The following is a 27,943-nucleotide window of genomic DNA, read 5'->3' on the forward strand; positions in this document are numbered from 1 at the left end:
TAGACTTATTTTGCTTAGCATAATACCCTCTAGTTCCATCCATGTCCTTGCAAATAGAAAAAATTCATTTTTTATGGCTGAGTAGTATTCTATTATGTATATATACCCCATCTTCCTTATCCATTCATCTGTCAATGGGTATCTAGGCTCTTTCCACTGTTTGGCTATTATGGACATAGCTACTACAAACATTGGGGGTACAGGTGCCTCTTTGGATCACTACATTTGTGCCTTTGGGATAAATGCCTAGTAGTGCAATTGCTGTGTCACAGGACAGTTCTATTTTCAACTTTTTGAGGAATCTCCATACTGTTTTTCTGAGTGGCTGCACTACCTTGCATTCCCACCAACAGTGTTACAGAGTTCTCCTTTCTCCGCATCCTTGCCAACAGCTGTCACTTCCTGACTTGTTAATTTTAGCCGTTCTGACCAGTGTGAGGAGGTATCTCATTTTGGGTTTGATTTTATCTCCCTGTGATATTGAGCATTTTTTCATGTGTCTACTGTTTGGATGTCTTCCTTGGAGAAGTGTCTGTTCATGTCCTCTGCCCATTTCTTGACTGAATTATTTGTTCTTTGGGTGTTGAGTTTGTTAAGTTCTTTATATATCTTGGTTGCTAGCCCTTTATCTTATAATGTCATTTGCAAGTATCTTTTCCCATTCTGTCAGTTGTCTTTTGGTTTTGTTGACTATTTCCTTTGTTGTTCATAAGCTTTTCATCTTGTTGAAGACTGAATAGTTCATTTTTGCCTCTGAAGACATGTCTAGCAATAAGTTGCTGTGGCCAAGTTCACAGAGGTGGCTGCCCGAGTTCTCCTCTAGGATTTTGACAGGTGTCTACTTACATTTAGGTCTTTCATCCATTTTGAACCTATTTTTGTGTATGGTGTAAGAAAATGGTTCTGTTTCATTCTTCTGAATCTGGCTGTCCAATTTTCCCAACACCATTTGTTGAAGAGACTGTCGTTTTTCCATTGGATATTCTTTCTGCTTTGTTGAACTTTAGTGGACCATAGAGTTGAGGGTCCATTTCTGAGTTCTCTATTCTGTTTCATTGATCTATGTGTCTGTTTTTTGTGTCAGTACCATGCTGTTTTTGATTATTACAACTTTGTAATAGAACTTAAAGTCAGGAATTGTGATGCCATTAGCTTTGGTTTCCTTTTCAACATTATTCTGGCTATTTGGGGTCTTTGGTGGTTCCATACAAATTTTAAGATTATTTGTTCTAGCTCTGTGAAAAAAGTTGATGGTATTTTGATAGGGATTGCATTGAATGTATAGATTGCTCTAGGTAACATAGACATTTTGGCAATATTTGTTCTTCCAATCCACAAGCATGGAAATTTCTCCATTTCTTTGTGTCTCCCTCAATTTCTTTCATTATTTCATTGTTCTGTAGTTTTTAGAGTACAGATCCTCTGTACTCTACAGATTCTCTGCCTCTTTGGTTAGGTTTATTCCTAGATATCTTATGGTTTTTGGTGAAAATGGGATTGATTCCTCAATTTCTCTTTCTTCTGTTTGTTAATGTGAAGAAACACAACTGATTTGGATTTTCTTTTTTTTTTGTCTGATTTCTGAGGCAGGACTTCTAGTACTATGTTGAACAACAGTGGTAGAATGCTGCATCCCAAAGGTTTTGAACAGTTATGTTTTCATTTTCATTTGTTTCTGTGAATTTTGTTTTAATTCTTCATTAATTTCCTGACTGACTGATTCATTCTTTAGTAGGATGCTCCATATATTAGCCTCATGTATCTCATGATACATGTATCTCATGTAGCCACATGTATCTCAGTTCTTTCCAAATTTCCTCTTGTGGCTGAGTTCAAGTATTAAAGCACCTTGGTCTGAAAATACGCAGAGAATGAACCCAGTCTTTTGGTACCGGGTGAGGCCTGATTTGTGACCCATGAAACTGGATCGCTTTCTTACTCACATTAAAAGAAAATACAGGAATAATTTTGTAGACATCAATCTCAGCCATATATTTATGAATAGGTGGTCTCAAGCAAGGGAGACAAAAGCAAAAATAAACTACTGGAATTATATCAAAATATAAAGTTTTTGCACAACAAAAGAAACTATTAACAAAACAAAAAGCCAGTCTACTGAATGGGAGAAGATATTTGCAAATGATAGACTGATACAGAGTTGATATCCAAAATACATAAAGAACTGATACAACTCAACACAAAAAGAACAATCAGATTTTAAAATGGTCAGAGAACCTGAACAGACTTTTTCCCAAAGAACAGAGAGATTGCCAAAACACACCTGAAGAGCCTCAACATCACTAATCACAGGGAAATACAAATCAAAATGACAATGAGACATCACCTCACACAAGTGAAAATGGCTAGTATTAAAAAAAGATCTAAGAAGTTTCAGTGAGCAAGTGCAGAATCAGGAATGCTCCTGCAGTACCGGTAGGAGTAACACTTGGTGCAGCCACTGTGAAAAACAGAGGTTCCTCAAAAAACTAACAGTAGAAGTGCCAAGTGATCCAGTAATTCCACTACTGGCTCTTGACCCAAAGAATATGAAAACACTAAGTTGAAAAGATATATGCACTCTTACCTTTATTGCAGCTTAGTTTACAATAACCAAAATATGGAACCATCTAGGTGTCCATTGACACAGGAATGGATAAAGATGTGATTACACACACACACAGGAATATTACACAGACATAAGAATAAAAATAAATGAGATCTTGCCATTTGGGACATGGATGGACCAAGAGTGTATTATGCTAAGTGAAATAAGTCAGACAGAAACACAAATACTGTATGATTTCTAAAAACAAACATACAAATGAACAAATAAGAAAACCAGATTTTAAGTACAGAGAACAAAGTGGTGGTTGCCAGAGGGGGAAGCAGTCTAGTGAAAGAGGAAAAATAGATAAAGGGGATTAGGAGGCACAAACTTCCAGTTATAAAATAAGTCCTGAAGCTGAAAATTACAGCATAGGGCATCTAGTCAATAATATTGTAGTAAACTTATATGGTGACAGATGGTAAGTATGGTCATGGTGAGCACTGACTAATGTATAAAATTTCAAATCAATATGCTTTATAGCTGACACTAATACAATATTATGTGTCAATTTAAATTAAAAAATTTAAAGTCTTACACTACTTAAATAACTTGCCAAAACTATTTAGTAAGTACTGGATATATTGGTTTACAAATCCTCATCTATAAAGTGAAAACAGCATCAACCTTGCAGCTTTGTTCTGAGAATTGGTGACATCTAACATAGTGTCTAGGACATAGAGTATTATATCGCAGCTCAGTAGCAGATTCAAATTCAGTTCAGTTGAGTCTGGATATTTTCCCCAATTATTTCCCCTTTAAGCTCGAGTTCATCTCTTTCATTATATGGAAGAGTCTTTGTTGGTCTGGACTTGCTGTCACCTCACTGAATCCTGCTTAATTTTGATACAAGTCTTCAATTTATAATGGGGTTATGTTCCAAGAAACCATCATAAATTGCAAATATAAAAAGACAAAAATGCATTTAGTATACCTAACTTACCAAACATAGCATAGACAAGCTTGAGTTTAATGTGTTCAAAGTAGTCACATTAGCCTACAGTTAGGCAAAATTATCTAACCTAAAGCCTAATTTATAATAAAGAGTAGGGGCACCTGAGTAGCTCAGTTGGTTAAGTGTCAATTCTTGGTTTCAGCTCAGGTCATGATCTCACAGGACATGGGATCTAGCCAATGTGAGGCTACGCACTCAGCAGGGAGTCTGTTTGAAGATGCTCTCCCTCTGCCCCCTACCACTTGTGCACACTTGTTCTCTCTCTCTCTAAAATAAATAAATCTTTAAAAAATATTGAGCATTGAGTATCTATGTAATTGAGTACTATACTGAAAGTGAAAAACAGTGGTTATGTGAGTACAGAATAGTGCTGAGTATATTGATTGTTTACCCTCATGATTGCGTGCCTGCCTAGTTGTTGTGGCTCACTGCCGCTGTCCAGCATCATGAGCATATTGTACTGTATATCACTAGCCTGGAAAAAGATCAAAATCCAAAATTCAAAGTGTGGTTTCTGCTGAGTGTGTATTGTTTTTGCATTACTGTAAAGTAGAAAAATCATTAAGTCAGGCCATCTTAAGTCAGGGACTTAAGAAAAATTCTTTCTTAAGGAAATCTGGTCATATCCTACTTGTTGAACCCATCAGGCCCTTTCCAAGCCTCAACTTTCTTTACCTCTCTTCGTTTGACCTTCCTCTAACCTTATTTGAAACTTTCATTTCTCAGATCCCATGATTTAAAAAAAAAAATTGTTCTTAATTGACACTGTCCTGTTGCTACCCACCTTTGGTCCCCTTTTTTCCATCTGCATCCTAAGTGTACACAAGCCTTAATATCCCAACTGCAGGCCTCTTGACACTCTTCTTTAATGATTTTGTCCAATCCTGCCTTTATCTATCACTTAGGTGGATAACTGTTAAGGCTTTAATGACAAAAATCATTCTTTAGATGAAAGGAGCCCTTGAAATTTGGGGATCCAAGTGCATTAAGGGGGAAATCACTACAGCCTGAAAGATCAAACTTCTATTTTTCCCCAAATGGACATTTAGCTATTCCATCCCATTTGTTGAACAAAATACACAAGCTCTACTAATTGAAATATTTTTATTACATGCTACAAACCTTTTTTTGTTCTCTTTTGCTGGTTTGTGCATCATCCTGCTGTACCACATTACAGTTTGTCTGACCAGGTAGGGCAAGTCTCCCTCATGCAGTGTTAAAAAATATATGGAAATTTGTTTTCATATATTTAACTTTCCTAGAGAAACTTTAAAATCAATTTGACAAGTATTATCTCCCTATTCTGGGAGAAGAAGGAAAATCCCGGTGGGATTTCAATTCGTATTTCATTACATATAGAAACCAAAGACCTTTCACTATTTATCTTTCACTATATAAATAACAAATATTTAAATTATATTTAAATATAATTATTTCACTAATTATCAAAGAAATTCACTATTTCAATTATATAAGAGTAAATGTCTTCAATGCATAAAGAAGAATATTTAGATACTGAGAAAGTGAAGTGACTTGCTCAAGGTCATAGAGTAAGTGATAGAGCCAACAGGGGAGCTCGCAATTGCAACTAAAAAGAGAACAAAGATTTTGTGTCATGCACAATATTCCCTCCCCAACGGAATACATTTTTAGAAGACAAAATATCAGTTGAGGTCATCATCCAGAGAATTTTGTCTGGCTTCCTGGGCCAACAGAGACTGCATATGTTAAGCAGATGTAATTTATTTAATCTGCGAGAAGGGAAAAGAAGTTTTGGCAGTATTTCTCCAAAACACTCCCCTGTAAACTGGCAGAAAGAAGGCGTTTGGGAGAATGAGGTGCCAGCTTGGCAGCATATCCTCCAGCCAAAAGGAAGTCATTGTGAATGAAGAGCAGTGGAGGTGATCTGGAAATACAGACTAATCACTTGCACACTTATGCAGCTGCTCCCTTATGTGTTGCTCATCCACAGCACATCAGCTAGAGTCAACCCCTGTGCCAGACAATTCTTACACACCCACTAATTAACAAGAGCCCTTCCCTTATGAATCTATCCTTAGCTTTTTCCATGAGTTATTATCACTAACAAGTCCAAATCTCAGTCTTTAAACAAGCATTAATTTAAGAGCATCTCAGCTTTTCTCTTGTTTGCGTTGCTCTTGTAATGGATCAAGTAGTCTATGCTAAGTCAAGTAGTAGAAGGAAATAAAATAGCATATTTCTCAATGTCTGAAATGCTTCATTCCTATGTGGCTGAATCCTACAAGTAAGAAAGAAGCTTTGACTGGAGTTCAGAAGAGGCAACCTAAAGAAACTGGTTATTTTCAAGAGCGAAAAATGACTTCAGTCCTTCTTGATATTAAAGGACCAATATCTCTGAACTAGTTAAATATGATCTTCATTAATCTTAATCAACCATGCCTTTAGAATCTAAGGATTATATTGATGTGTGACTAATTAAAAACTTAAACTTTGATATATTTAGCATATGTATTATTTTCTCCACCACATTTTCCTGTACTTTTTAACCTGTTGGTTTATTGTTAGAAATTTCTACTGTCTAATCCATTTTCTCATAAAAATGATTCCACTCTCTCACCTACCTTCTCTGATATTCTTCCTGCAAGCAATAAAGAAGCAGTTGCCTCTGAACACATAAGTAGCCTCTGCCACCATCAATATATCACTGTTATTTAACCAAAATAAATAGTTCCTTAGTCATGCATAAAGTAAGCAAGTATTTGATTGTGCAACTATATTTCAGAATGAATAATACAACCTATAACCAGTTGTCAATAACTAAAATGAAACATGATATATGACAAGTGTATAATCTATGAAGACTTCCATTCCAAACATCTAAGTCATGACCCAAATGCTTATATGGACACTTATTACCCTTAGATAGCAAAGGCTCCTAAAAGCCTTTCTCAATTTTATGTGTTCAATATAGTGCCACTGTGTCTGCCATGGGAATAAACATTTTCAAAATGACTGATTTTATACATCAAAATGGCTGTTGGAACACAGATCTAACCATAATTTTGGAAGCCTTTGGGGAAGGTTGAGGTTAAGAGGATACTAGGTTCACCTTGTCCCATGGATACACCTAGATCATGCCCACATCATGGTAAATACCCAGAAAATGACCGAAGACTCTCAACAGGTAAATGTAGAGAAAAGGCCACATGGAAGAGGGCAGGGAGGGTGGAGATGTGGTTGGGAGCCAAATTAACATGCAGAACAGTCTGTGGGTGGAAGCAGTGCTGTAGGCACAAGAGGGGAAGTAGCAGACCCCACACCAGGTAGCCCAGGCATAAGGGGACCTCTACTGGAAAGTCAAGTCCCCACAACATTTGGCTTTGAAAGCCAGAGGGGCTTCACTTCTTGAGTTCTTAAAACTAGTGGGGCTTAACACCTAGAACTTTGAAAAACAGTGTACTGAGCTCTGGGAGAACAGGATGACAATAGGAAATGGTGTCTACACCCTTAAAGATACATCATAAGAGGCCACCTGGGTGGCTCAGTGGGTTAAGCCTCTGCCTTTGGCTCAGGTCGTGATCTCAGGGTCCTGGGATCGAGTCCCGCATCAGGCTCTCTGCACCTACTTGTGATCTCTGTCAAATAAGTAAATAAAATATTAAAAAAAAATAAAGATACATCATAACAGACCCACTGAGATACAGTATAGAAACAGCAGTTTGAAAGTTACTTGGGGTATATGAACTAGAGATGTGTTTATTAATATCAGAGCAGGCACTGGAGGGGCAGAGATCTTTGGGAGATTTCTCTAGGAACAAAAGAGCTTGCAGGTGCCATTTACCTCCTCTACACCCCAGCCTAGACAGACACCTGGCAAGAATCATCTCAGCATAGAGTCTCCATCTAGCTTTCTAGGAACTCTTCCTACCACTGTACTCTCCTACAGATCCAGCCCCTGCCTCTTGGCTTTAGCAGGAGTTTTCCAAAGTGGCTATAGACTTCCTCTCAAAGCAGAACAGTGCAAACCTTGCTAACAAAACATGCACCACCACCAAACCCACCCTTGCATTCTCCTGTAGACTCCCTCCCTCCAACACACTCTTAGCCAAAGTCCATCCAAAGTGGTACCACACACTTGTGGCAGTGTGCAAGCAGCACCAACAGGGGTCAACACCACCCCAGCACCTTCCTAGCACCTTCCCAGCACCACCACTCCTGCCCCAGGGAGGAGGGAAGAAAACCATACAAACCAGTTCAATTATAGACCCAGCCGTGGGTTGGGATTGAACATCTGCTCCAATTGCACACCCCAACCACCAACAAAAGCTTCTCAGGAAATAATACAAGAAGAGCACCCTGCAATCCAGTGATACTGTGCTCTGACAAAAGCCTGACCTGACCCAACTCCAACTCAAGGTGGCCCCTGACTGGCCCAGTAACAATACAGGGACCAAACACTGCCTATAAGAGGCAAAGAGAAACACTGAAGGACCAGGCTAAAGGTGAATGTAGCTCAGTCACAAGAGCACAGCATATACAACACACACAGGAGATATCCCATGAAATGCCAGGTTCTGGTGAACAGGCAACATTACACTACAGGGCACCACAGAGCCTATTCTTCAGAAGGCCACTACTCTTAAGAGCAAGAGACATAGCTGACTTTCCCAACACAAAGAAACAGACACAGAGATAAAATGAAGACACAGAGCAACATGTCCCAAATGAAAGAACAAGACAAAATGACAGCAAGAGACCTAAGTGAAACAGATATAATATGCTTCAGAGAATTTAAAGTAATCTCATAATTTTTTGAGGAATCTCCAAACTGTTTTCCAAAGTGGCTGCACCAATTTGCATTCTGACCAACAGTGTAAGGGGGTGCCCTTTCTCAACATCCTCTCCAAAACTTGTTGTTTCTTGTCCTGTTAATTTTGGCCATTCTAACTGATATAAGTGGTATCTCAATGTGGTTTTGATTTGAATTTCTCTGATGGCTAATGATGAACGTTTTTTCATGTGTCTGTTAGATGAATGTTTTTTCATGTGTCATTTTAATACATACACACTTGTATGTATTCTTTGGCGAGATTATGCTGAGTGAAATAAGTCAAGCAGAGAAAGTCAATTGTCATATGGTTGCACTTACTTGTAGAGCATAAGGAATAAGGAGGACATTAGGAGAAGGACAGGAAAAGTGAACTGGGGGAAATCAGAGGGGGAGATAAACAATGAGAGACTGTGGATTCTGAGAAACAAACTGAGGGTTTTGGAGGGGAGAGGGGATGGGTAAGCCTGGTGGTGGGTATTAAGGAGGACATACATTGCATGGACCACTGGGTGTGGTACATAAACAATGGATCTTGGAACATTGAAAAAAATAGAATAAAATTAAGATGTTAAAAAAAATTTTTTAATAAAGTAATCTCATAAAGACACTTGACTTGAGAAAGGAGTGGAGGACCTCAATGAGACCCTCAATAAAGAGAAAACATAAATCAGGGTTGAAGCATTCAATAACTCATATTAAAACACATACTAGGTGGAATGAATAGTAGACTGCAGGAATCAAAAGAACAGTTCCATGACCTGGGAGACAGAGAGATGGAAAGCAATCAAACTGAACAAGAGAGAAAAAATAATAAAAAATGAGAATAGAGTAAGAAAACTCAGGAACACCATCAAACTTAAAACATTCACATTAAAGGGATTCCAAAAGGAAAAGAGAGAGAAAAGGAGACAGAAAATTTCTTTAAAGAAATAATAGCTGAAAACTTCCCACACTTAGAAAAGGAAAAAGAAATCCAGATCCAGGAGCCACAGAGAGGCCTCAACAAATTCAACCCTAAGAGGTACATACCAAAACACATAGTAATTAAAATGGCAAAAAGTAGTGATAGAGAATTTTAAAAGCAAACTAAAGAAAAGAGAACAGTTACAAGAAAAACCCCATAAGGCTATCAACTGATTTTTCAGCACAAACTTTGCAGGCCAGACTAGAGTGGCATGTTTTATTTGAATTACTAAAAGAAAAAAAACCTTCAGCCAAGAATATACTACCCAATAAAGCTATCATTCAGAACAAAAGGATAGATAAAAAGTTCCCTAAACAAACAAAAGTTAAAGGAATTCATGACCACTTAATCAGCTTTACAAGAAATGTTAAAAGAGGTTGGGGCGCCTGGGTGGCTCAGTTGGTCAAAGCCTCTGCCTTCGGCTCAGGTCAGGGGCTCAGGGTCCTGGGATCGAACCCCGAACCCCGCATTGGGCTCTCTGCTTGGCGGGGAGCCTCTTCCTGCTCTCTCTACCTGCTTGTGATCTCTCTCTGTCATATAAATAAATAAAATATTTTAAAAAATAAAAAGAGGAAAAAAAAGAATGTTAAAAGGAGCTGTATGAGTAGCAAGGAAAGACCATAAGCAAGAGTAAAAAGTAAGAAACACAAAAGAAGTAAAATTAATTATATAAGAATCAGTCAAGGGATTCACAAAGTAAAAGGATGTGGGGACGCCTGGGTGGCTCAGTGGGTTAAAGCCTCTGCCTTCAGCTCAGGTCATGATCCCAGAGTCCTGGGATCAAGCCCCACATCGGGCTCTCTGCTCCGCAGGAAGTTGGCTTCCTCCTCTCTCTCTCTGCCTACTTGTGATCTCTGTCTGTCAAATAAATAAATAAAATCTTTAAATTAAAAAAAAAAAAGGAGGACGTGAAGTAGGACACCAGGTACCTAAAATGTAGGGGAGAGAGAAGTAAAAACTTTGTGTTTTTAAAGTGGGTTCAAACTTCAGTGACCATCAGATTAATATAGACCACTATATGCATGTTATATATGAACATAATGGTAACCAGAAATCAAAAACCAGTAACAGATATGTAAAAACATAAAGAGAAAGGAATCCAAGTATATCACTAAAGAAAGCCAACAAACCATGAAAGAAGAAAGCAAAGGAAAGGAACAGAGAAGAACTACAAAAACAATAATAAAATAAATAACAAAATGGCAAAAGTACATACCTGTAAATTATTACTTTGAATGTGAATGGACTAAAATCTCCAATCAAAAGACAAAGGTGATGAAGAGGATTAAAAAAAAGGGGGGGGGGGCGCCTGGGTGGCTCAGTGGGTTAAAGCCTCTGCCTTCAGCTCAGGTCATGATCCCAGGGTCCTGGGATCGAGCCCCGCATGGGGCTCTCTGCTCTGTGGGGAGCCTGCTTCCTCCTCTCTCTCTGCCTGCCTCTCTGCCTAGTTGTGATTTCTGTCAAATAAAAAACACAAAACAAAACAAAACAAAAAAACCCTGCAAGGGACTCATTTCATACCTGAAGACACATGCAGACTAAAGTGAAGGGATAGAAAAGCATCATGCAAATGAAAGTGAAAAGAAAATCAGAGTAGCAATACTTATGTCAGGCAAAATAAACTTGAAAACAAACTTTGTAACAAGAGATGAAGAATGACCTCACAGAATCATAAAGGCAACAGAATTTATAGCAATTATAAATATTGATGCACCCAAATTCCTAAAGCAGCTAATAACAAACATAAAGGAAGTAATTGACAATAATACAGTAATAATATGGAACTTTAAAACCCCACATATGCCAATCTACAGATCATCCAAACAGAAAATCAATAAGGAAACAGTGGCTTTGAATGACACATTGGACACATTCAAAACATTCCATCCTAAAACAACAGAATACATATTCTTTTCAAGTGTACATGGAGCATTCACAGAACAGATCACATGCTAAGCCACAAAGTAAGTCTCAACAAATTCAGAAGATTGAAATCATACTATGCATTTTTTGACTAGAACACTGTATTACTAGAAATCAACCACAAGAAAAAAATCTGGAAGGTACATAAATACATGGAGGTTAAATAACATGTTACTAAACAATGAATGGGACAAGCAGAATTTTTTTTAAAAAAAGGGACAAAAGAAATCAAAAACATACATGGAAGGATGTATGGTTGGTTTAGTCAGGAAAGCATGCAACTCTTCGTCGCGGGGTCATGAGTTTAAGCCCCACACTGGGTACAGAGCTTATTTAAAAAAATAAATACATGGAAACAAATGAAAATGCTAACAAAATGGTCCAAAATGCTGTGCTAAGAAGGAAGTTTATAGCAGCAATACAGGCCTACCTCAAGAAGTAAGAAAAATCTCAAATAAACAATCTAACCTTACACCTAAAGGAGCTAGAAAAAGAAGAAAAACCAAAACTCAAAACCAGTACAAGGAAGGAAATAATAAAGATTAGAGTAGAAATAAATGAAATAGACACTAAAAAACAAACAAACAATGAAACCAGAAGTTAGTTCTCTGTAATGATCAATAAAATTGATAAAACTTTAACCAGAATGCTAAAAGAGAGAAAAAGAGAGAGGACTCAAACAAAATCAGAAATTAAAAAGGAGAAATTAAACCAATATCACAAAAATACAAAGGATTATAAGAGAATATTATGAAAAATTATATGCTAACAAGCTGGAGAACCTAGAAGAAATGGATAAATTCCTAGATACATATAACCTCCCAAAACTGAATCTGGAAGAAATAAAAAATTTAAACCGATTACAATTAAATTGAATCAGTAATCAACAAACTTCCAACAAAACAAAATTCCAGGGCCAGACGGCTTCACAGGTCAATTCTACGAAACATTTAAGAATTAACACTATTCTTCTCAAACTATTCCAAAAACTAGAAGAGGAAGGAAAGTTCCAAATTCTTTCTATGAGACCAGCATTACTTTGATACCATGCCAGATAAAGACACTATAAAAAAAGAGAATTGCTGGTGAATATCTCTGATGAACATAGATGTAAAAATCCTCAATAAAATATTAGCAAAAATCCAACAATATATTAAAAATATCAATCACCACAATCAAGTGATATTTATTCCTGGGATGCAAGAGTGGCACAATATTCACAGTCCCATTTATAACTACACCCAAAATAATAGAATACCTAAGAATAAACTTAACCACAGAGTGAAAGACTGGTCCATGGAAAACTATAAAACATTGGTGATGGAAATTGAAGAGGACACAAATAGAAAGATATTCCATGCTCATGGAATGGGAGAACAAATGTCCATAGTACCCAAAGCAATCTACAGATTCAATGTAATCCCTATCAAAATTCCAATAGCATTTTTCATAAAACTAGAACAAATAATCCTAACATTTGTATGGAACTACAAAATACCACAAACAGCCAAGAAAAATCTTGAAAATAAGAATTAAAACTGGATGTATTACAATCTCATATTTCAAGATATACTATAAAGCTGTAGTAATCAAAACAATATGGTATTGGCACAAAAACAGACACATAGATCAATGGACAGAATATAGACCCTGGGAATAAACCTAAAATTATATGGTCATTTAATCTTTGACAAAATTGGCAAGAATATGCAACAGGAAAATGACAGTCTCTCCAACAAATGGTATTGGGAAAACAGGACAGCTATGTGCAAAAGAATGAAACTGGACCACTTTCTTATACCATACACACACACCAAAAAAAAACCTCAAAATGGATTAAAGATCTAAATGTGAGACACGAAACCATCCAAATCCTAGAAGAGAGGAACAGGCAGTAATTTCTCTGACATCAGCCATAGCAACATTTTACTAGATCGGTCTCCTAATGTAAGGGAAACAAAAACAAAAATAAACTATTAGGACTATATCAAAATGAAAAGTTTCTGCACAGCAAAGCAAACAACTGACAAAATTAAAAGACAATACACTGAATGGGAGAAGATATTTGCAAATGGCATAGTTTATAATACTTTAGTATCCAATATATATAAAGAACTTCTACAACTTAATACTTCCCCCAAATTATCCAATTAAAAAATGGTAGAAGAAATGAACAGACATTTCTTTGTTCTTTAAATATTTATTTACTTATTTTAGAGAGGGAGAAAGAATATGCCCAAGCAGAGGGAGGGAAAGAAGGAGAGGAAGAGAAACCTCAAGCAGACTCCTCACTGAGAACAGCCCTGACATGGGTCTTGAGCCACCCAGGCACCTCATGAACAGACATTTCTCCAAAGATGACACACAGAAGACCAACAGACATGAAAAGACATTCAACATTACTCATAATCAGGGAAATGCAAATCAAAACCACAGTGAGCTATGACCTCACACCTGTCAGAATGCCTAAAATAAAAAACACAAAAAACAACAATTTTTGTGAGAATGGAAGAAAAAGTACTCTGTGCATAGTTAGTGAAATGCAAACCTATGCAGCCACTGTGGAAAATCGTATGGAAATTCCTCAAAAAAATTAAGAGAATTACCATATGATCCTGTAATTCCACTACTGGGTATTTACACAAAGAATACAAAAACACCAATTTAAAAAGATATATGCACCTGTGTTTACTGCAGCCTTATTTACAATAGCCAAATTATGAGAACAGCATAAATGCCCACTCTTAGATGGATAAAGTAGATGTTGTATATATACAGAATGGCCTATTACTCAGCCACAAAAAAGAATGAAATCTTGCCATTTGCAACATCAATGGATCTAGAGAGTATAATGACGAGTGAAATAAGTCAGAGAAAAATACCATATGATTTCAATCATATATAGAATTTAAGAAACAAAACAAACCAACAAAGAAAAAAAAGACAAACCGAAAAAACAGACTCTCGACTTAGAGAACTGATTATTACCAGAGGCAAAGTGGGTAGGGGGATGGGTGAAATATGTGAAGGGGATTGACAATACACTTATCATGATGAGCACTGAGCAATGAATAGAATTGGTGAATCACTATATGGTAAACCTGAAACTAATATAAAACTGTATGTTAATTATACTAGAGTTAAAATACTTTGATAAAATCAGTATTTAGAATATTGTCCAATCTTATAGGTAAAATTTATTCCACTAATACAGTTCTTGACCAAAATATTTACAAATTGCCTCTTTCAGAATCACCTTCATCCTGAGACAACTCTAGGGTATGTTCCATGGTTTAAAATATACACACAAACCCTCCTCATCTTATGAAGAACGATTTATTTGGGAACACTCCAAAGTCATGAGACATTGATTACTGTATATGACCAGTTATCATTTTAACTTGATTACTATTTCCTGAGCTATTTTAATATTTATATTAGTAGAAATAGTTCCATACATATATTTAAAATGTGTGGCTTTGTAATAAAGCCAAACTTGTTTCCATTGTGCATGTTGTCAAATGAAGGGTCCCAAAGCGACTTAAAAACCAGGGTTCCAGCATTACAGAGCACTACTTGTTGCCCAGTTGAATTTTTTACAATTCTGAAAAGTAAAAAAGAAATCCTAAAGGCAGTGAAGATTGATTAATTAATGCTTAGATAGAAGATCAGACACACTCCTTAAGAGAAAACTGTTTGTGGGGCACCTGGGTGGCTCAGTGGGTTAAAGCCTCTGCCTTTGGCTCAGGTCATGATCCCAGGGTCCTGGGATGGAGCCCCGCATCGGGCTCTCTGCTCCGCGGGGAGCCTGCTTCCTCCTCTCTCTCTGCCTAGTTGTGATTTCTCTCTGTCAAATAAATAAAATCTTAAAAAAAAAAAAAAAAGAGAAAACTGTTTGTTATCCAAAAAAAAAAAAAAAAGGTGGGGGGGAGTCCAATTTGTAGTACAAGACACCCTTCAATTAACTCAAACACTTTAAAAAATTTCATGCTTTTTAAAAGAACTAACGTGTGGCTTTAATATTTTTTCTATTGTATTACTGTCTCCTAGTTCAATAGTTTCCTCTCATTTCTTATTGTCTCTCTCCTTCTACTTTGAGGTTATTTTTTGGTTCATTTTCTAACTTATTGAGCTATATCTAGCCCATAAACTTTGCTATGTATTTTCATTATCACTCTATTGTGGCTATTTTTTAAACTTCCATCATGATGTCTTCTTTGGCCCCCATATATTATATAGCAATATGTTTAATTATTTCCAAATATATAGGGATTTATTTAACTTTTTGTTAAGTTTTACCTTAACTGTATTATAGTTACAGATTATGGTTTATGTAATGCTTAATATTTGAAATATGCTTTCTTAATTTTAGTACCTGATTGGTTTTTATAAATTTTCCATGTATACTTAATAAAATTATAATGTGGAACATTCTCCAGGACAGATCACATAGTATAACACAAAACAAATCTTAACAAATTTAAGAAGGTTGAAATCATATGAAGCATCTTTTCCAACCACAATGGTATGAAACTAGAAATTACAAGAAGAAAAACTGGAAAATTCAAATATTTGATTAAACAACATACTACTAAAAAACCAGTGGGTCAAAGAAAATCAGAAACTGTCATAAGACAAATAAAAACAGAAACAAAGCATTCTAAAATTTATGGGATGTAGGTAAAGCAGTTCTAAGAGGGTAGCTCATAGTAATAAATACCTAAATTAAGAAAAAAGAAATCTAACCTTATAGGCCAAAGATCTAAAAAAAGAAGAACAAAGTAAGTCCAAAGTTAGTAAAAAAAAAAGGGGGGGGGGTGGAAGAACAGAAGATTAGGATGGAAATAAATAAAATAAGGACTAAAAATAGCAAAGGTCAGTAAAACTAAGAGCTGCTTTTTTTGAAAAGATAAAATAGACAAATCTGTGGCTAGACTTATCGAGGAACAAAGAGAAGGGATAATTAGAGATAAAAGAGGAAGCATTACAGATGATACCATACAAAGAAGCATAAAAAACTATTATTAAAATTATACACCAATAAATTCAACAACATAGAATAAATGGATTCCTAGAAAGATACAACCCAACATGACTAAATCATGAAGAAATAGGCACTTACTAATAAAGAGAATGAATAATAAATGAATAATGAATAATAAGTGAACTAATAAAGAGAGGTAATCAAAAATCAACAAAGAAATATCCAGGATTAGATACTTCACTGGCAAATTCCACCAAATATTTAAAAGAGAATTAATACCAATCCTTAACTGCTCCTAAAAAATAAAAGGGAACATTCCCACACTTGTTTTACAAGGCCAGCATTACCCTAATGCCAAAACCACACAAGCACACTAGAGAAAATTACAGTCCAATATCCCTAATGAATATAGATGCAAAAATCCTCAAGAAAATATTAGCACACTGCATTCAACAATACATTAAAAGTGTTATATATTATGTTCAAGTGGGATTGATATCCAGCAACACAAGGATGGTTCAACACATCCAATTCAACTAATGTGATACACCACATTAACAAAATGAGGATAAAAATCAAATGATAATCTATTAGATGCCAAAAACACATTTGACAAAATTCAACATTCATTCCTGACAAAAACTCTTAAAAAACTGGGCATATGCAGAACATACCTCAACATAATAAAAGCCATATAAAACAAGACCACATCTAACATCATAATTAACAGTGAAGAGCTAAAAGCTTTTCCTTTAAGATTAGGAACTTGACAAGTACTCCCACTCTTGCCACTTTTATTCAACATTATACTGTAAATCCTAACCAAAGCAATTACACAGGAAATAAAAAACATCCGAATCAAAAAGGGAGACCTAAAACTGTCTTCATTTGCAGATGACATGATATTATATGTAGAAAACTCTGACTCCACCAAAAAACTGTGAGAGCTAATAAATTCAGTAAGGATATAAGATACAAAATAAATATACAAAAATCAATTGCATTTCTATACATGAACAGCAAACTATCAGAAAGAGAAATTAAGAACACAATCCCATTTATCATTGTAGCAAAAAGATTAAAATGCCTAAGAATAAACTGAACCAAGGAGGAGAAAGATCTATACACTGGAAACTATCAGACATTGGTGAAAGAACTGAAGAAGGCACAAATAAATATGAAGGTATTCTTTGCTCATTGATTGGGAAAATTCATATTATTAAAATGTCCATACTACTGAAAGCAATGTAATCCCTATCATAATTCCGGTGACATTTTTCACAGAAAAAGAAAAAGACCTCAAATTTGTATTTGAGTTATTTTTTTGTATGAACCCAGATTTTCAAAGCAATCTTGAGAAAGTAGAACTAAGTTTGAGACATCACACTTTCTGATTTCAAATATACTAAAAAAGCATGGTAGGAAGTATAGAAATAGATACATAGATCAATGGACCCGAAGAGAGAGCCCAGAAGTAAAGCCACACATATATGGTCAATTAATTTATGACAAGAGAGCCAAGAATAAACAAATGAGAGAAAGAACAGTCTGTTCAATAAAAAGTGTTGGAAAAACTGGACAACCACATGCAAAATGATGAAACTGGACATTTATCTTCCACCATACACAAAAAATCAACTCAAAATGGATGAAAGACTGAACATAAGATATGAAACCACAGAAGTCTTAGAAGAAAACAGGGGTAAACTCCTTGTCATTGATCTTGGCAATGATTTTTTGGATTTAACATCAAAAGCAAAGGCAATAAAAGAAAAAATAAATAAGTAGGACTACATGAAACTAAAATTTTTCTACACATCAAAGGAAACTGTCATCAGAATGAAAAGACAAACTACCAAATAGGAGAATATATTTGAATAGCATATATCTGATAAGGGATTAATATCCACTACAAACACTATAAAGATTAATATCCATAATAAACACTATAAAGAACTCCTATAACTCACAGGGGGGAAAAGTCTGCTTAAAAAAAAGCAGAGTTTCTGAAGAGACATTTTTCCAGAGACATAAAAATGACCAGCAGGCACATGAACAGGTGTTCAACGTCACTGATCATCAGGGAAACAGTAATCAAAGCCACAATAAGATATTGCCTCACACCTGTTAGAATAGCTGTCATTCAAAAGACAAGAAATAAGTTTTGGTAAGGATATAGAGAAAAGGAAACCCTAATACAACACTGGGAGAAATATAAATTGGTACAGCCACTATAGAAAACAGTATGGAGGTTTCCTCAAAAAACTAAAAATAAAACTACCATATGATCCAGAATTCCGCTTCTAGGTATATATCTAAAGGAAATGAAACCATTGTCTTGAAAAGATATCTGTGTCCCCATGTTCACTACAGCATTATTTATAACAGCCAAGACACAGAAACATAGAAACTACCTAAGTGTCTATCAATGAATGAATAGATAAAGAAAATGTGATCATACACACATGTGTGCACACACACATACAACGGAATAATATCTGTCCATAAAAAAGAAGGTAATCTGGGACCATGACAGCATTATGGTAAGTGAAAAAAGTCAGGAAAAGATAAGTACTGTATGATCTCATCTGATAGAGTGGTCAGAAGCAGTGTCTGGGACCTCTAGCGGACATACTGCCTCAGTGAGCCCAGGGCCCCTAGCCCACACCAGCCCCAGCTGTCTGACCAAGGCAGCCCTAGTGCAGCACATACTAAGAAATCCTTAGTAAGCACTCATTACAGCTCTAACCGCCTCACCAAGGTGACACAGGGGCAGATCACTGCAGAACACTAGGCCCAAACCACTTCCAGATGACCTGCCAGGATATCCCACACGCCTTACCTAGGCTCCAGCTTCTCCAGGTCACCAACTGCATCTGCCTTGGCTCCAGGCACCCTACAAATGCACCCCTGTGTGGAGCACTCTGGGACACCCCCACTTTCATCCCCTTCAGCTTCAGCTATACTGTCAAAACATTCTCTGTGAGGAGAGCATTCAGACTCCCCAGCGTGCTCACACTTCAGCTTGAGCCATGCCTCCCTCTGCAGAGAGTCCCAGGAATGCCCTGACCCAGGCCCATCTCAGCTCAGACCGTGTCAACAAGACAACCCCAGCATAGAAGGTCCTGGAACACCCAGCCCCACCAGCTGCAGCTCCATCCAGCTAGCTAAAATTACCAGGCACACATAGTCTACACAGAGCACAAGCATACACAAGACCATTCCTTCAAGTTTAGAAAGCTCATAAAAACAAATACAGAAAATCAATAAAAATAAGGAGCCAGAAGAATATGCTCCAAATCAAATAATAAGACAAAACTTCAGAAAAATGGGGCGCCTGGGTGGCTCAGTGGGTTAAAGCCTCTGCCTTCGGCTCCGGTCATGATCCCAGAGTCCTGGGATCGAGCCCCACGTCGGGCTCTCTGCTTGGCAGGGAGCCTGCTTCCCTTCCTCTCTCTCTGCCTGCCTCTCTGCCTACTTGTGATCTCTGTCTGTCAAATAAATAAATAAAATCTTTAAAAAAAAAAAAAAAACAAACTTCAGAAAAATAACTATATAGAATAGAGATAGCCAATCTACCTGATACGGAGTTCAAAATAATGATAATAAAAAATGCTCCCTGGACTGGAAAGAAGAATGGTTAAACTCAGTAATAACTTCAATAAAGAGAAAATATAAAAAAGAACCAATCAGAATTGAAGAATAACTGAAATGAAGTATATACTAAAGGAAATCAACAGTAGATTAGTAGATGCACAATAGATCAGTATTCTGGTAGACAGGTTAGTGGGAAGCACTCAAGATGAGTAGCAGAAAGAAAAAAGAATTTCAAAAAGTGAGGATAGTTAAGAGATCTTGGAGACACTTTCAAATGAACAAATATTCGCCTTACAGGGATCCCAAAGAAGAAGAGAATAGAAAGGGGGCAGGAATCTTTTTTAAAAGACACAAGGGGCGCCTGGGTGGCTCAGTGGGTTAAGCCTCTGCCTTCAGCTTGGGTCGTGATCTCAGGGTCTTGGGATCTAGCCCCACATCGGGCTCTCTGCTCAGCAGGGAGCCTGCTTCCCTCCCCCTCCTGCCTGCCTCTCTGCCTACTTGTGACTGCTCTCTCTCTGTCAAATAAGTAAATAAAATCGTCAATAAATAAATAACTTTAAAAACACACAATAGTTGAATACTTCTTTAACCTGAAGAAGGAAACATATTCAAGCCCAGGCAACACAAAAAACGAGATGAACCCAAAGATGTCAGCACCAGGATACATAATAATTAAAATACCAAGATTAAAAATAAACAGGGAATTTTCAAAACAGGTAGGGAGAAGCAACTATTTATGTAAAAGGAAAATATTAGAAGTCTATCAGTTGACTTTTCAGCAGAAACTTTGTAGGCAGTAAGAGAGTGACATGATATATTCAAAGTACTGAAAAGAAAAAAAAAACTAAAACCAAGAATATCTACCTGACAAGGTTATCATTCAAAATTGAGATGAGATAGTTTCCCAGACAAACAAAAGTTAAGAGTTCATCACCACCAAACCACCCTTATAAGAAACATTAAAAGGACTTCTTTAAGTGGAAGAGGCTGTAATTAGAATAAAACTATGAGAGATAAAAAAAGTAATAGGTATACAGTAAAGGCAGTAGGGTAATCATTAATAAAGCTAAATGAAGGTTAAAACACAAAAGTAGTAAAAGAGCATATGAGTTTACAAGTGACTTCTACCAAACATTTAAAGAATCATTATTCACTAATCTCTTCAAACTATTCTTAAAAGTAGAAGAGGAAGGAAAACTACCAAAAATATTCTAGAAGGCCAGCATTATCCTGATACCAAAACCAGACAAAGACACTACAAAGAAAGAAAACTACAGGCCAATATCCATGATACTTTCAACAAAAGATGGAGTGCCTGGGTGGCTCAGCTGGTTGAGCACGCAACTCTTGGTTTCAGCTCAGGTCACAATCTCAGGGTCATGGGATTGAGCCCCCTGTTGGGCTCTGCACTCAGTGGGGAGTCTGCTGGAGATTCTCTCTCTCCCTCTCCCTCTGCCCCACTCACACCTCCTTTTCCTCTTTTTCTCTCAAATAAGCAAATCTTAAAAAAAAAAAAAATTCTTACTAAAAGATTAGCAAAACGAATTCAATAATACAATAAAAAAAGATTTATCATAATCAAGAGGGATTTATTCTGGGGATGCATGGATGATTCAGTATTTGCAAATCAATCATCATGATACACCCCATTAACAAGATGAAGGATTAAAAATCATATGATCATCTCAATAGATGCAGAACAAGCATTTGACAAAATTTAACATCCTTTCATGATAAAAACTCTCAACAAAGTGAATTTAGAGAGAACATACCTCAACATAATAAAAGCCATATATTACAAACCCACAGTTCATATCAATCTCAGTGTGGAAAAACTGAGAACTTTTCCTCTTTATCAGAATCAAAACAAGGATGTCTACTCTTGTCACTTCTATTCAACATAAGAATCGAAGCCCTAGACACAGCAATTAGAAAAGAAATAAAAGACATCCAAGTTGGTAAGGAAGAATTTAAGCTGTCTCTATTTGCAGATGACATGATTGATACCATACATAGAAAACTCTAAAGACTCTACCAAAAAACTATTAAAAGTGATCAATGAATTCAGTAGGGTCGCAGAATACAAAATTAATATACAAAATTTTTTTTCATTTCTATATACCAATAATAAAGTAGCAGAACAGAAATTAAGCAGACAATTCCATTAATAATTAAACAAAAAGGAATAAAATACCTAGAAATAAACTTAACCAGAAAGATACAAGACCTGTACTCTGAAAACTATAAAACGCTAATAAAGAAGAATGACAGTAACATAAACAAATGGAAAGATACATCATGTTAATGGATTGGAATAATTGAGATCATTAAAATGTCTATATTGCCCAAAGCATATATAGAGTCAATGCAATCCTATCAAAAACCAACAGCATTAATCACAGAAGTAGACCAAGAATACTAAAATTTGTATGGAACCCCACAGAAGACCTTTAACAGCAAAAGCAATTTTACAAAAGAAGAACAAAACTGGAAGTATCACAATCCTAAATTTCAAGATATACTATAAAGCTACAGTAGTCAAAACAGCAGGTAGTGGCACAAAAATAGATACATGGATCAATGCAAAAGGATAGAAAATCCAGAAATAAACTCACACTCACAAGATCAATTAATCTATGACAAAGGAGACAAGAACATACAATGCAGAAAAGACAGTCTCTTCAATAAATTGTGTTGGGAAAACTAGACAGCTACATGCAAAAGAATGAACCTGGGCCACTTACCTCACACACAAAAAAATAAATTCAAAATGCACTAAAGACGTAAATGTGTGACCTAAAGCCATAAACTCCTAAAAGAAAACATAGGCAGAACAATACACTACATGTTAATTTAAAAAAAAGAAAAAGAAAACATAAGCAGTAATCTCTTTAGACACTGGCCTTAGCAACTTTTTTTTTTTTTTTAGATATGTGTTCTCAAGCAAGGGAAACAAGCAAAAATAAACTATTGCAACTACACCAAAATAAAGAGCTTTAGCACAGTGAAGGAAACCATCAACAAAATGGAAACGCAACCCAGTGAATGGAGAAAGATATTTGCCAATGATATATCTGATAGGACTTAATATGCAAAATATGTAAAGAACTTACACAACTCAACATCAAAAAACAGCAAAAAATTTGATTAAAAAAATGAGTGGGTGAAGAACCTGAACAGACATTTTTCCAAAAAAGATGTATATATGGCCAATAGACACATGAAAAAATGCTCAACATCCCTAATCATCATATGTGTGTGTGTGTGTGTGTGTGTGTGTGTATATATAATGGAATATTCGTCATAAAAAAATGAGATCTTGCCATTTGTGACATTATGGATGGACCTAGAGAATATTATGCTAAGTGAAATAAGTCAGAGAAAGACATATACCATATGATTTCACTTATATGTAGAATCTAAACAAAACAAAACAAATAAAGCAGAAAGAGACTTACAAATACAAAGAACAAATTGATGGTTTCCAGAGGGAAGGTGGATGCGTGGAATGTGCAAGATGGGTGAAGGGAAATGGGACATACAGTCTTCAAGTTATGGACTGCATAAGTCACGGGGATAAAAGGTACAGCATAGGGAATACAGTCAATGATAGTGTAATAACGTTGTATGGTGACACATGGTAGTTAGCACCGTGGTGAGCACAGCACAATGTATAGACTTGTTGAATCACTATGCTATATACCGGAAGCTACTGTTGTCTTGTATTTCACATATAATTCAATAAAAAAGAAGATACAAACTTCCACTTATAAGAAAAATAAATCCTAGGGATGTAATGTACAGCACAGTGACTACAGTTACCCATACTGTATTAAATATTTGGAAGTTGCTAGGAGAATAGATTTTAAAAGTTCTCATCACAAACAGAAAAAACTTCTGTAACTATGTGGGGTTATGGATGTCAACTAAACGTACTTTGGTGATCATTTAGCAATATATACATAGATAACATTTTCTGTATACCTTGAATTAATAATACAATATTAAATGTTAATAATATCTCAATAAACTGAAAACAAAAACCCACTCTATCCTACTGAATCCAGAACTCACATCCATTAGGGCCAGCTTGTTTATTATGTTGTTCATACTTAGCCTATCCTTGCAGATTTAGATCTAGTTAAGAGAAGTATTTTAAATACCCAGACAAACCTCTGGCAAGAGAAATCAAGAGAAGAAAAGAAAAAAAAATCAATATTATGAAAATAATGGGGGATATAACTAAGTGGTAACAAAACAACTATATGGTAGCAATTTTTTTTTTTTTTTAGATTTTATTTGACAGAGAGAGAGAGTGCATAATCAGGGGGAGAGGGAGAAGCAGGCTCCCCACAGAGCAGGGGAGCCCAGTGTGGGACTTGATCCCAGAACCCCAGAATCATGACCTGAGCCAAAGGCCGTCGCTTAACCAACTGAACCACCCGGGTGCCCTATGCCAACAATTCTGAAAACTGGGACAACATGGAAAAGTTTCTTGAGAAAATATATATACCTTATGAGTGTGACTGAAGAAAAAATTAAAATCTTGAATAGTCCTGTGACTATTAAAGATAATGAAGCAGTGGTTAAAAAAATCTTCCCCTAAAGGTGAGGTTAGATAATAATGGTAATTTTAAGGATAGATTTTTCTGGAGATCAAGAGATAAATCAGACCTAATATATGTCAACACATTATCAGAGAGCCCGTAAAACAGAGGAACAACTATGGTAACAATTGTAAAAAATAAAATAATAAGACCTTGAATATGTGTATCAACAAAAGCTATCACTGTTCTGAAAAGCCCAGCTGGCACCCTGCCTCACCTATGCTCCTCACAGGCTGCTGTGCCAGGGCTGTTGTCTGGGGGCACAGGCTCTCTCCATCAGACTAATCATAAACCCCTACTGCTCCCAACTTCTGCCAGGAAGGAAGAACACCTTCGTAGGTGGGATTTACGGGAATGAACAAATCGCGGTACAGAAAATAAAGCAACTGAATGGGAAGGAGGCGTTTGTAAAGTTTTGGGAGCGTGACAGTACGACTGCTAAATCTTTCTAGATTTTTTTTTTTTTTTTTTTTTTTTGGTTTATGAGAAAGAGAAAGTTATCTCACTTCCCCCATTTCCAGGATGTTATCATATATATTTTATTTTTTTATTTTTATTTTATTTTTTAATCATAAAGATTTTCAAAGCTCACCCCCATCTTTATTTTCACTAGGGCTCCATCAGTTCTTAGGTGTCATTTTTAGGAAGCAGGATGACGTTGAGTGTCTAAACTCGCTGCACAAAGGGAATTCAAACGTCTTCCTACATGTACACAGCTCTTCCTTCAGTAGCCGCACTGCAAAAAGTGACCGCACTGAACCGCTTGAACAAACTTCAAAAGGAACTTCAACCACTCACCTGGATACAAGCCAGAGGCTCATTTGTCCAAATCGAATATCCACCAACTAAATATATTCTCTCATTATGGACAGCAACTCCAGATTCATTTTGGCCTAAAGTAAAGAGAATTGAATAAAAAGAAAAAAATAAATCCATTTCCTTGCATGTCTTAATTAACCCTTTTGCCACTGAAGGATACAAGTTCCCCCTGTGGCAGGCACACTTGTATGCTCCACAGGATTTCTGTGGCAACTAATCACCACCTCCCAGTACTCAGAGGGAAGAATTAACCGCTCGTTCACAGAGAATGAATCTGTGTCAGGTCAGAACGAAGCCAAAACACTTATTCGCCAGCAAAGTGGGTAAATACAGCATTAAATACAGCAATAATAAGCAATAACAAAGTAAGAGTTCTACGCTCCATTTTATGCCAATTACCTACAGCCTGTGGAAACAAGGTATATTTTCAAAATGCAAAACACCTCCATAAATGCTTTTAAAGCAAGCGCTTACATTTGTAAAGTAACAGCTGCAACCCCAAGTCAATAAAGCAGCCAGGCCCCAAGTGTCCCCCAAATGAAGGCAAATGACAGAAAAGATTGATAAAGTTACCAGCCTCCCTTTCTTTACATACACAACCGTTTTAAGACTATATTAAAGTTCCCGATCTGGGACCAGCCCGGGTAGTCTCTAGATACTGACACGCCAGAATAATGAAAGCTTCCTCCCCCATTTAAAAAAAGAAGACGGAATAACTCACTACCACCTATTCTTTCCTGGAGGCCATCAGAGAGTAAGAGAGTCTCTTTTTATTGATGGGCTGACACCGGATTGACTGTGGTAATAAATAAGCCGGATCCTACAGCGGAGAGAATCGCAGATTCAGGGACGGAGGGACTAAGGTGCCACTACAGAAACTCGGAGAGGGTTAAGTACTTGTAGGTGGGCCTTAAAGATCATTTTCACAAAAACAGGAGCTCCGCACAAAGCATCTAACCCCTCACACTGGGCCTGCTCTTTGCTGTTGCCTCCCCAGCAGCTGCGAGGGGTGGAGTGCCCCACTCAGCATACGAAGATGTCCTCAGGAGCTAGTCCAGCCCACCATGTTGAGTTTGTGAATTTCCTATTTAGTGGAGCAGCCTGGAAGGGACCTGGTCACCTGTGCATGTTTACAACGTACGCTGACAAGAGAGAGAAAGTTTTCAATTCTGTAAAGAAACATTGCTCATTGTTTTCCTTTTATTCCCTTTTGGGATCAGGAGGGTCCATACCTAGTGTTGCCCTGGGTAATGCTTGAACTTCTATGTGGTCGGAAACACCACCAAACCCCTATGCACAGAACTGCTCTAAGATTTAGTTGTTAGGAGAATACAGCCAGAAATCGTACCTGACAGTAACAAACAATGAAGACCAGATGCCTGACCTCAAAATAAATGAAAGAGGACTAAAAGTGAAAAGAAAAGAGATACGTTGCTTCTGTAAAGTTATTAATTCCCCCGTTCCTCCTAATCGTCTCAAAGTTCCTACGTGTATATTTTTTGACAAGAAAGGACTTGACAGACCTCTCTCAGCCAAGTGAGAAGATGCACGAAGGTAACAGAGACCCTGAGAAACTAGCTCAGCCACTTGACTGCGTCACATTTTGTAAGACAAATAATGTCAAGAGACAAATCTTTCTGGTTAATAAACACAAGTCGTTCTGCCATCGTGCACTGAAGATAGGAAGGCACTGAAGACGTGTAAGAAAACAAGAGTGGCAATTCCTTGAATCTCTGCTTTTCCGGATTTACTTAGTCAAAGGTACTTGCCAGTCAACAGGTTGAAATTACAACGTGTCCACTGGTCAGTGTCTATGTCGTAGGAATCTATATGCCGCACAAGGATCCGGTCGTTGTTGTAGTCCAAGTCATTGCCTCCAAGAACATAAAGCTTTCTCTGAACAGCAGCCATGGAATGGTAGACCCTTCTCTGCAGCATAGGGCTGCGGCTTATCCATTTATTCTGAGAAAAAAAGAAAGAAAGAAAGAAGTTCAGGTGGACTCTGTTAACAGCAGAAGTCCGCAGCAGAAAACAGCAGGGCTTCTTTAGGAGCTGGGACTCTGCTTTGTCTATTCCATTCTACTGGAATGTTGCTTACATATTTTGAAAGGTACAGGCTTCTTGCCTGAAAACAATTACAGAAGAACCATATATTCCAGCTGTATTTTGCAACGTACAAAGGCATTTCCTCTTATTTGGATTGCACTTTATAGGGTATTTGCATTTTATAAGGGGAGCAGATGAGAATGTAGAAATTTTCATGATGGTTCCCTCACCCAATTGAGAGAACTTACTCCTGCAAATTGCTTGAGTGAAAGCACGTGGCTAGGTGTAATGATTTAAGAAAACAGGCTCTGGATCCCGAATGCCTGAGTTTATAACCTTTGTGTGACCTTGAGCAAAGTACTTAACCTCTATGAGTCTATTTCCTCATCTGTAAAGTGGGGAGAGTCATACTGTACTTGACAAGCTTGTTGTGACGATTAAATTAGTTAATATAAAACATTTAGAAGAGTGCCACATAATGTCCAATAAACACACACTTTAAAAAATTACTGTGATAGTAATCACTGGTTACCCAAGGCCTCTACATAAGCTAGAGCTAGGGTGATTCTGCTATTCTTTCCAAAATTAACCTCCCAAGATCAATAGAAGAGCAAAGATCTGGTTTCACAT

The 27,943-nt window shown here is 36.8% G+C and overlaps 1 protein-coding gene across 9 annotated transcripts in view; it reads right to left on the reverse strand.

The window, feature by feature from the left end:
• KLHL32 (kelch like family member 32) overlaps window positions 1-27,943 on the reverse strand; it is a 261,906-nt gene that overhangs the window by 12,018 nt on the left and 221,945 nt on the right. For 8 of the 9 annotated variants that reach the window (XM_046006175.1, XM_046006177.1, XM_046006174.1 and 5 more), the window contains 2 exons: window positions 27,037-27,229; window positions 25,247-25,341 (listed from right to left, as the gene is read on the reverse strand). In XM_046006175.1, coding sequence (XP_045862131.1) covers window positions 25,247-25,341; window positions 27,037-27,229 — 288 coding nt within the window. Of the gene's footprint in view, window positions 1-25,246; window positions 25,342-27,036; window positions 27,230-27,943 lie in introns of those variants that run through there. The other variant, XR_006818394.1, reaches the window with a different exon arrangement.

Source organism: Meles meles, chromosome 5 (genome assembly GCF_922984935.1).
Source record: "Meles meles chromosome 5, mMelMel3.1 paternal haplotype, whole genome shotgun sequence".
Classification (NCBI taxonomy): domain Eukaryota; kingdom Metazoa; phylum Chordata; class Mammalia; order Carnivora; family Mustelidae; genus Meles; species Meles meles.